We start from the raw sequence: 11,405 nt of genomic DNA, 5'->3' as shown, positions 1-11,405 counted from the left end.
TATTTTTCATTGGATTTATATCTTTCTTTCGCATGAAATTGGGCACTGAAAATAGCTAAAGGCAAACATGGAAAATAAAATTATACTAATTGTAGTACAGTGATTTTTTTTTTTAAAGCACTAGTATTATTAAAAGAGTTACACTGAAGAGATGTGTCTTGGTATCTGTTTCCCAAAACAGACAGAAAAGCAATCAGAGGGAATTCTAGGTGTTCCACCCTTTGCAAGTCCCAGAGGAAAATGACAGGGCCTTTCATAAGTGGGGGCTTATGGAGACAGTATCCTTAATACCTGGAAAGGTTCTGAACAATTTTTAGGGCACTAAAGTTTAAAATGTACACCTTCACTGAATTAAATCTGAACATTTACAGTAAGAGTAAAAAGTAAGGGCAACCAGTACAGATCTTTTAATATGGGTGGCATGCAATCATGTGCCACCCTGTTTAGATGCCTTGTAAAAAAAAAAACCTGCAAAGAAGAAGCCCTAATTAGTGTGCATGAAGGAGTATTATCTGATCAGGTTTTGTAACGCGACTATGTTTGTGCGTGTGGTTTTCTCCTGCAAGATAACTTCAAATGTTTCAAAATACAACATGTGTGGTCACTTTACTTCACTACTACGCAAGTCCATACCCTGAAAGAATAGTCTCTGAGATCCTGGAGCATTCAGTATAAGAAAGCTGAGGGCGTTTTCCAAAGTAAATACCAGTACCTAAGACAGGACTTCAGGACAAAGGCGAGGGCACCCCTGCTCAGGTGCAGAGCGCAAGCACCCCAGGGAAAGATGCAAAGCCTGATTCCTTGGAAGGCTTGGGCTTCGGTGCTTTTCGTTCTAGGAAAGAAGCGCAGCCTCGCCCCCGAGATACCCTTGACCACCGCTTTTGCTGACATTGACAGGACGCCTGCCGGTGTCTCTCTCGGCTCCGCCCTCGACTTACGTCACGCCCTCTTGGCCTTCTGGGAGTTGTAGTGTACGTTCTGCGCGGAGATCCCGAGGTTGTGTCCCTCAAGGACTACAGTTCCCAGGCAGCACCGGGAGGAAGGTGTGTGCGAAGGGGCGGGGGCCGCGGAGTCGGTAGTGGGCAAAGCAGGCGAAGCGCAGCCGAGTCGGCAAATAAGGCGAGGCGAGGCTGGAGAAAGTGCGAGCGGACGGCGTTCCGGGACCGCCGGGCAGGCTGTGCTGGTGGGAGGACGGGGCGCTGCTTCCCCCCTCCCGGTGGGGGCGCGGGGCGAGGCAAGAGGTCATGCAGGCGGAATCGGGGATCGTGCCGGACTTCGAGGTCGGCGAGGAGTTCCACGAGGAGCCCAAGATCTACTATGAGCTGAAGAGTCAGCCCCTGAAGAACAGGTGCGCGCCCCCTTCCTGCCGCCCCCCCAAATCCACGTCTTCCTCTCTGCCCTTCCTTCCTCTCCTCCCAAGGCGCTTGCTTTACCGATCGCCCTGTCCGGCAGGCGGGACCGGGGCATCTATTGCACCCATAATAACGCCACCCAAGGTCACGCACACGCTGCTGCGGAGGGGCTGGAAATGCTGCTCTCCGAGCCCCTCCGAAGGGCAAAAGGCGGGTAAATCTGGGCGGGGGGATCTCCGTGGGCGCCGCTTCACCAGCTCTGCGCTTCCGCTCCCCGCGCGCTTTTTCCTCCTTTCCTCGCCCGTCCCGCTGCCCTTTCCCCCACCGAAGGCTGCTTCCCCGACGGGTCGCCTGCCCGCTCAGCACCTCCCGTCTCCTCTCGCCCTCTTTCACTTTTGCTCAGGAGTTCCTCCTCCCCTCCGCCCCAGCGCGCGCAGTCGTGGAGCTGTCATCTCTCGGGGGCTCGCGGCTCCCTTTTCTCTCCTATCCCCGTCGGAAAGGAAGGGGCAACTTGTCCGGGGTGGGTGTTGCGGGCGAGAAAAACGCAGGGCAGGTGGCTCGCCTTTGGCTCCTTTTGCTGACCGCCGCTGCTACTGTAGCAAAAGCCCCAACGCGAGTGCTGTTCGGTCATCCCTCAAGTTTACATAGACTTTCCCCCTTTGTTTCGCTTTGCAAGGTGCGCGCAAAGTGCGTGTGGGTTGGCATGCCGGGCAGAAGAGGCCCTGCCAGTTTGCTCTGGGGGTGAGAAGTGGGCACGGCAGAACCGAGGGCCCCCCTCAGCTCTTGAGCGGGCGCACGCTTTCCCGTTCCCCACCCCCAGCAATGTGGGCTTGTTCTGCTGCTCCTTCAAACCAAGTCTCCCTCTGACAGCCGGTGGGTGGGTGAGTGGAAAGGGGAGTAGGAGAGAAAACAGGGAGGGCTGCAGAAGAATCCTGGATGTGTCTGCTGGTGGCTTCAGGCTGTTTGGTTTTTTGTTTTTTTTTACAAACACAACTTTTTTAAAAAGACAAAAATAATACAAATATTGAAAGGAAACAGCCCCGGCTATAAAAGCAGCCATTTAGTGAGTGGTTCCTGTCATAATAGCAGTTTTGTTTAGTGTGTGTTTGGGCGAGGAAGGAGGGGCCAAGAGCTGTGGCTGGTATTATGTAAAGGGTATTGTTGGACCTCTCACCAGAGGCATTATCTGGCCTCCGCTGGGAGTTACAGATTTCCACTGATAGTTTCATGTGTACGAAGCAATGTAGAGCAATGTAGAGCAGAGAGAGAAGACTCTCATCTTCTTAGGTTTGTGACTGCCTTGGATGGGCTGGTCACGTTTTGAGTCACAAGGGTTTCTACACCATCGAATTGTCAGCCCTCTCCTCTATTCAGGAACATGATTGGCAGGGTACTGGGGACCCACTTGCCTTGCACTGGCACAGCGCTGTAGAGTTCACTGACAAAATAGTTTTCTTGACCCCATGTATACATTACACTAATCAGAAATATTCATAGGCAACACAAGGTTGACAATGCAAGGCACAGCAAAGGAGACCGAGGCCGGATTCACATATTATGCTAAGTCATGTTTTTCATTTATTATTTCAATTTTTATCTTGCCCTTCTACCCATAGGGCACTTGGGGTGGCTAATAATACAACATAAAATATAAACATTAACAATTTAAAATGGGTAAACATGGCTAAAGTTGTTTCTAATATAAATGAAAAGATCTGGCTGAAGCCACGTCTCTTTCTGCGTAAGCCACAATTGGCTGGGTTTGCACAGCACACTAGTTACTCAGTTTATAGCTTGCTTTTCTATTTAAGTGAATACTCAAGACTCTAAAAAGTTAAATGCATACATTAAAATTCATACTAAAATCAATTTACTACTCAAATCCTAGTGGAGGAAATGCATCTTTACAAATGCAGAAAGCGGGGGCCAAATATAATTCTTGAAGTATGTGCCATAGTTTGGAAGGAACTGAGTGAAAACCCTCTCCCATGTGCCAGATGTAGCAGACTTCTGACAGTGGCAGTGAGTAAATACAGATCCTCAAAAAGGCTTTTCTTGAAGGCCTTAATAGTTGGACAGGCTCACCATAATGAGATCATCCTTCCCTAAGCTATTTAGATCATTAAAGATTATTTAGTTAATTTCATAGTAACCTACCCATTGTATTTTGTACCAACTAAGACTTCCAAATCATTTTCAAAGGTAGCCTCATTTAGTTACAGTAACCCAGACACATGTCAATCAGCGCACAAATCATTGTTGGTAACATAATCTGGTCCAGATAAGGCTGCACCTGGTGTACCGCTCTCAGCTGGTCAAAGGCCCACCTGGCCAGGGTTTCTACTTACCATCCCTGTAGGAGTTGTGAGTCCAAGAGGCCCCCCAAGTTGTGGACCAGTTTCTTTATGAGAAGAACAAGACCTATAGAGCTAACACGGGAACCATCTTGGAGCCACCACGTTTCTAAATAAATAGTAACTCCATCTTGCTGAGATTAAGTCTGAACTTCCTTCTAGTCATCCATATCTTATAGTTTCTGGTTTCACAGCATCTCTGGTTTTGTAATGGTCTGTGGGAATGACCTTGAGAGACAGGAGGAAGAGCCACTGCTATGTTTCCATCCCATGCCCAGGACTGTCAAATACCGAACAGCAGCATATGACCAAGAAGCAAGATGCATACCGTCTCATTAACCAGACTGAATGCCAGGAAATCTGGAAACACTCCTCCTATATTAGTGATTGTATTAAGATGAGATCTCTATGAGTAGGTTGAGTTGCTTTTACCTAGCTTCCTTAACTGATGGGCTGAAGCCTTGCTTAAGAAATAAGGGTGATCTGCCCCTCATTTGGCATGTTTTGAACAACTTTTCTTTTCCATTTTTCAAGAATACCCTTACAGAAACCCTGCCCTAAAAAGGGTACAGATAATCTGCTTCATCTGAAGCTGAACCTTAATCCTAACACTTTGATTTGTGTCAGGGAACTTGTATAGGTTTTACAGTATAGTACAGGTAAATAATCTCTGCTCTTTGCACTGGTTAGTAGACTTCCTATGGCATGTTGCTTCCATCACAGCTTCTGAAAGCTTTTCAGGGATAGACCCCTGCTGAACAAGTGTAAGCCATCAAGGTGGAATGCGCAGAAGGTGTGGATACTTTTACTAACTCCAGTGGTTTCAGGAAGAGGTACTGTTACAGCACTAGGCGTGATTCTACACTAAGGCACTCCTTATCTCCAGAGGTTTATTAAGCTTTCTCCCTCATGGTTTTTAGGAGAAGTTTAAAGGATTTTATTTCCCTAGGCTTTTAACCCTGGCTAATTTTTATTGACCTCCATCTTGGGGGAAAGGTGATTTTTTTATTATTGATTTATTGTTATTGTTATTTTTATAATTTTGATGTATTTTATTCCTGCATTTTTAGTTTTAACTTGCTGCAATCTACCCAGAGTTTTTGAGTTCAACAGGCGATAAAGATGTTAAATGAAACATTTTATATAAAGGAAGCAAATATACTGCCTGCTGCCATTTCGGAGTCACTCTGTAGTGAGATGGGCAGTGACAAACTTGAAATATAAATAAATAAAAATAAACAAAGTTTGGAGACAGCTGAGGATCAAACAACACTTACAGACTGTAGACCTGATGTTTCAAGGGGAGGGCAGCCCCATCCAAAACAAGCTGAATCTCAGTCCCCGAGTCAAGTTTCCTATTTCTTATTTACAATAGGAAATTATCTTCTATGGATTCGATTTCAGCTCATCCAACACATTTTTTAAAAAAAAATTTGGACATGTTCTAACTCAAAGGAAGTGGAGTTATTCTACAGCTTCAGATGATCTCCCCCAGCAGTTTTATGTATGTGTTGAACAGCATGGGACCAAAACTACCGTAAAATAGTATGTCAGCGCCCAATCCTGCAGATGATCCAGAAAGATACCATGACTAAAGATACAGAAAACTCCACTGAGAGCTCTATGGAAATAATCAAATGTATCCAGAACTTTGAGCCTACCATCTTCTCACTTTTCCCAAAAATTGTATGTTTGAGACTATAATCGGCCATCAACTATGGTTTACAAATCACAGTGGCTAGGATCATGTTGCCCACTAGGCTAATAGCAACCAAAACATAACATGGCTCATTACATGAGTCAGGCATTATCTGGGTTTACACATCATGCTAAGCCATAATGTTGGCTTAGTCCAATGAGTGAGCCTAGATATTTTGTTTGCCTGCTGTCATTATATATATGAAAATCTACACTGTTGAGTCAGTTTGAGCAAGCACCTACTGAACATTATTTAAAGGTGAAGATTTTTTTCTCCAGAATAATCTCCAATTGCTATTTATATTAGAAGAACCTATGATGGGAACCACGGAGGGCAAATATGCCTGCTGAATTCGGTTACATACAGACTCTTTTGGAGTTATTGAACATGATACAGTGTGCAGAAAAGGAGGAAGACATAAGCCAAAGAAAGTAAAGGGATGAAATAAAAAAAGGAAAGTACCTCTCCGTAACCTTCTGTTCTTGCAAACCATCCTTTCTTTCGCCATATCCAGATGCCACTTCAGACATTGCTTTTTGTTCTTCATCTTCTCACCTCTCTGTTTCTGAGGATCTCATCAACTCCATCCACAACTTTCTCGATCTTCCTTTTCTTCTCCATACATTCACTCTTTGTATTTATTTTACAATTCACTCCTTATTAATTTTCTCCATATAACCAAACCAGTTCAGCATTCTTCTTTCATATTAGCCTTTCATTTTTGTATCTGACCCAAATTCCTTCAGCAGCACCACATTTATTTTTGGCCCTCTCCCTTCTTATTTTACCACACACTTGGTTCTTAGGTACCTCATTACCACTGCATTCAATTTACTTTTATGTTTCTCCTGAAATACCCACCTCTCACTTCCATATAGCACAAATGGGTATTTTATCTTCCTTCAATAAATAAATATTCATTCCTCGCAACAGGCCACATGCTACCACCAACTGCATATCTTAAATTTTCTCTATCCATTTCTCCGTCCTTAATAAACATTCTACCAAGATATACTAATTCACCTACTTACTTTAGTTTTTGTTTTCCATTTATGTATAACTTGCAATAGTTCAATCCTATTTCCCTGTCAGACACAATTACTTTGGTCTTTGATTCCATTATAAAGGCGTACAGTTACCAGCAGAGGAAGATCCACACCATTATCATTGCTTATAGATTGTATTGTTTTTATTGTTTTTATTATTATTATTATTATTATTATTATTATTATTTATTGTGCTTGACTTTGTGAACTGTCTAGAACTGCTGGAGTGAAGTGGTTTATAAGTCTTATATACAGTACACAATCCGTGTGGGTGTCGGTGTGCGTCTGTCTGTCTGTCTGTCTGTCTGTCTGTCTGTCTGTCTATCTATCTATCTATCTATCTATCTATCTATCTATCTATCTATCTATCTATCTATCTATCTCAATATACCATTATTCAGGTCTACGTGCCTTCATATAAATGCTATCTAAATCGATATATGTACTGTAACCTTTCTTTCTCACATTAATACATTTCTCAGTGTTATCTTGTGCACATCCTCTGCCTGACATAAGGCTGGACTGAACTTCCCAAATGTTGCTCACTATCATTTCTTGCACCCTTCCAATAAAAATTCTGTGAAAAACCTACTCAGGTATATTTAACAACCTAATCTTCCTGTAGTTTTTGCATTCCCTCTTCTATTTTTCCCTTTGTATAGGGGAATAATGATGTTAAACTAATCACAAAGCCCCTCTATAAGCATGAACGTGTATCTAGATTTAAACATTTTCCCAGTTGTATTAGCTACACCTGCACCCTTGACATTTTTCAACATTCTCACTATAGTATAGGTTTCCTTTTTATCATTTTTATCCCCATGGGCACTAACGTTACAAACACATCTCCTCCAACAGCCCATGTTCAGATAAGCAGGATCAGCAAGGACCAGACAAACAATCAGGCAGAAAACAATAGTCTAATCAAGAAACCAGCAAGGAGGAAACTACACCCCTACCAAAGCTGGCAGGGCAAGCTACTGTATATAAACAGGGAGAAAACCCCACACTCACTCACACTGATAATGTTATCTAGTTGGGTAATGAAATGTCTGCAACGAAACAACCAAGCTCAGAGGGCACCAAGGACTCCACAGTTCAATCCTGAGCTACAGATACTCTTTTCTGCTTGGACTAACAATTACAACATTTGTTTCAGTTCTATTCTTCTATATGCTATTGATATTCCATACAAATCTCTGAAATACTCCTTCCAGCATTCCCTCATTGCTATTTCATCCTAGATCATTTCATCACTTTTATTTTTAATTCCATTCACTCTCCTCTAGGCTCCTTTTTACCCCTCTTCACCCACTTCCAAAACAATGTTTTGTTTTAATCAAAATTGCTCTGCAGTTTCTATGCCTCATTTAATCTTTATCATTCCTTGCTTTGTTTAACTACAATCATGGCAACTGTCTTTTTTTCCTATATACCCATAGGATATATTTCTCTCATTCTCAGTTTTTGCAGTAATCATTCTGTTACATGATTTTTTTTCATCCACAGCTATTTACCTCATTATTCTACCAAGAGTCCTTTTTCATATTTCTTATTAGCATAAATCCATACACTTCTGCAGCACTGAAATTTAATTCTTTTCGTTCTGTTCCAAAGAGCCTCCACAACTCACTCAGTCACTCTTTCTTTCTTTTCTTTCTTTCTTATAATTTTTATTAAGAATTTTGATTATAATGGTAAAATCTAATATGAACTAAACTTAAAGAAAGAAAAGAAAATAGAGGAGTAAAAAGTGCAAGGAAAAAGAAAGAAAAGAAAAAAGAAAAAGAGAAGAAAGAAAAGTAAGAATATAATAAAGAAAAAGAAAAAATGTATAAAGTGACTTTTGACCTTCATCACAACAAGTATAAATAAATTTAATGACTCTTCACTCCCTTTAAGGTTACAAACATTTATTTCTTCATCCCATATCCCATCTCTTATCTATAAGCAAATCAATTAAAACATCATCTTTCTAGTCCTGGTGTCAGCAGAAAGTCTGTAAAGGGTTGCCAGAAGTAATAACATATCTTGTTTTAACCTTGATCAAATAAACTATCTTTATATTCCTTCCTTTTACTTCTAACAGTGTTAATCTTTAATTCATTCAAATATTGTTGTAGTATTTGATTTCTCTTCATTTCTTCTTTGTTGTATCACACAGAGTTTTTCAAAGCTTTAACAAGCCTCTTTTGTAAATCCAGTAGGAAAAAATTATCCAGGTCACTCTCTTGGTTTGTCATTTGTATTTCCTTTTTAAATTATAAAACTTCAGCCAATTTCTTTTGTAGATCCATTGAAACATCCTTTTCTAAATCATTCTCTTGTAAATCCTAAGGCCTGTCAGTTGTAAATCCACTTTTGATACCACCTCTGTCTTGTCAGATAAAATTTGTTCTACATCTGACATTTCTTCAATAACTTCTTTTGGACATAGTCTGTCCATAGAAGCAGACATTATTACTGATATTGTTGATATAATGGCTACTAGTTTCTGATTCATTCTTCAAAAGTCTCCTTCAATATTTTTATTGTTAGAACATTTTGCACCATCTTGCAGGCCTGCATATCTTTCCTCTACTTAAAATCTTTAGTCCCCTCTAGTGTCCAGTTTTTGAAATCATGAAATTCTTTATCTATGTTATGTCTTATAAAAACCAAAACAGGATCTATTTGCCATGAGAAGCTGTTTCTACTTTATAATTAATTCCAAAATCTTATTGTAACAGTTTTAGTATTCCAATTTTATCTGGACCCTTAGTCCATTTATAATTTCCTATGATCAAAATCTTACTTAGCTTTTTGCTGTTTATTTCAGATTCTTTAAATTCTTAAGCTTATGATTAAAATTTTGTTTCGTTCAGGATTAAAGGCAGACTCACCTGGCATTTTCAAACTTGTCATTCTGAAGGTCTCTAATTGCTTAGAAATAGTTAATGAGCAATTTCCAAAAGTGATTAGAAAATGAGGTTTACAAACTTAGTGTCCTTTAAAAGTCTCTGCTGTGGTTGCAAACAAGATGGCTAACCCCATTGTCTCCCAGCACACAAATCCCCAGAAAATTGCTGTCCTGTGGTCTCCTCATGATCATGTGGGGAATCTCCTGTCCTCTCCTTATCTGGAGTGGTTCCAAGGGACTGGTCTACTCATCGGTCCCTTGGTCTTCGCCATGGTTTTCAGCTCCACTTTCACAGAGCTGCCTTCAGTTTGCCATACCTCCCCTGGAAGCTCTTGTTCCATCCTCTTTCCATCCATTCTTTGGGAAGATTATTCTATTTTCTAATTCTTTTTCATACAGGACTCATACTTTCTCTTTCTGCAGTCATTCTACTTTCACCATTTTTCTTTTACTTCTTTCTTTTTCTTCCATTTTTTTTTGATGTTGCAAAAATGCATTCTTGACACTATCAAAAACAAATCTGTCCCACATTCACAACCTCTTTTCACCTTGTATTCTTCAGTAATTCTCTCAAAAGAGGATAATAAGCAATCTAATCATACTTTTAAGATTTATATACATTCCTTTGTCTCTCTCTCTCTCTCTCTCTCTCTCACACACACACACACACACACACACTCTGTCTGTCTGTCTGTCTGTCTGTCTATCTATGAATAGACATGCTTAAAATATTCAGATATGCAGCAAACAGTTATAATCTCATTCATACTTTGGGCTTTGAATGGATCAATCATATTTGTTCTACTTTCTCCTTTCATCTCCATCCATTCATGTTACCTGACCTAATGGTAAGAGTCAGTTTTGGCACATTTTGGCTATTATTATATGGTTGGTCGCAGAGTCAGCCAGATGTTTAGACCGGATTTCGGATTTTTGTCCACTTATTGAGTCCTTTCCAAGGACCTGGGTTAGGCAGATGTTGTGTTAAAGTTATCATCACAGGATGTAACCTGTTCCAAGTAAAGCTGCCTTTTGCAATTGATTGATAGTGATTTTGTCAGTACTGATGGTGTTCAGGTGGTGCTCCAGATATTTGGAATTGAACCCAAGGTGCCTATAACTATCTTTGCTTTCTTTTGCCACAATTGTTCTACTTCTATTTGCAGGTCTTTATATTTTGTGATTTTCTCCAGTTCTTTCTCTTCTATTCTGCTGTCTCCAGGTATTGCAATGTCCACTATCCAGACTTTTTTGTCTTTCTTATCGAAATTGTTAAGTCTGGGGTGTTGTGTGGTAGGTGCTTGTCTGTTTGAATGCTAAAGTCCCAGAGCACTTTAGCTTCTTCATTTTCTATTACTTTGTCTGTTTTGTGGTCCTACCAGTTCCTGCTTGCAGGCAAGTGATATTTCTTGCACATATTAAAATATCTTATCTGACCTAATAGTAAGAGTCAGTTTTGGCACATTTTGATGACAACGACCACTACTACTACTATTATTTCCTGCCTTTTAATATATAACTCAAGGAGGCAAACATACTTAATGTTTGCCTCCTTGAGTTATATATACTCTTGCCTCCTATTTTCCCTACAATAACTCTGTGAAGTGGGTTGGGCTGAGAGAGATATATGTTACAGTATGCTACAAGCACAACTGACATTTAAATTTGCCTCTTTATGCAGACTAGGATCTGTAATCTGGAGACCACCTTGCAAGACAATAGTGTTGCCTGCATCCCTCGAATCAGGAGGTATATGCAGTGTTCTGACCCAGGGTCAGGATGAATTCCCTCAGGAATGATTGGTTTGGTCCATGGCTTCAAAAGGCCTCCTTTGACAGATACATGAGTCAGAAGCAGAATTGGCAACTGGAGCCAGACTGGAGTTACCTCACATTAGTGTGAGGATGTTAGTTGATTGAGTTGCTCCATCTTATCCCCAAAGTTTAGATAGCGATATTTGAACACTTGTTCAAATAGGATTTTAATACTATTTGCTGAAGAACCTTGTGTAATCAATAAAAAGTAGCCCCTTTATGTTCCTGTATCTTCTTTCTT

The 11,405-nt window shown here is 40.7% G+C and overlaps 1 protein-coding gene across 6 annotated transcripts in view; it reads left to right on the top strand.

Annotated features, from left to right (window-relative positions):
- Positions 1–1,070: 1,070 nt before the first annotated feature.
- MITF (melanocyte inducing transcription factor) overlaps positions 1,071–11,405 on the top strand; it is a 150,945-nt gene continuing 140,610 nt past the window's right edge. For 3 of the 6 annotated variants that reach the window (XM_088134350.1, XM_088134351.1, XM_088134349.1), the window contains exon 1: positions 1,071–1,348. In XM_088134350.1, the coding sequence (XP_087990476.1) occupies positions 1,245–1,348 (104 nt within the window). In that variant the 5' untranslated portion in view covers positions 1,071–1,244. The remainder of the gene's footprint in view (positions 1,349–11,405) is intronic. The other 3 variants (XM_088134354.1, XM_088134353.1, XM_088134352.1) reach the window with 1 other exon arrangement.

This window comes from Python bivittatus, unplaced genomic scaffold (assembly GCF_059951505.1).
Source record: "Python bivittatus isolate LINGU-HERP-01145 unplaced genomic scaffold, Pbiv_v1 ctg000080_np1212, whole genome shotgun sequence".
Lineage (NCBI taxonomy): Eukaryota > Metazoa > Chordata > Lepidosauria > Squamata > Pythonidae > Python > Python bivittatus.
Note: the sequence above shows the minus strand (reverse complement) of the source record. Positions and strands in the feature narration are given on the sequence as shown.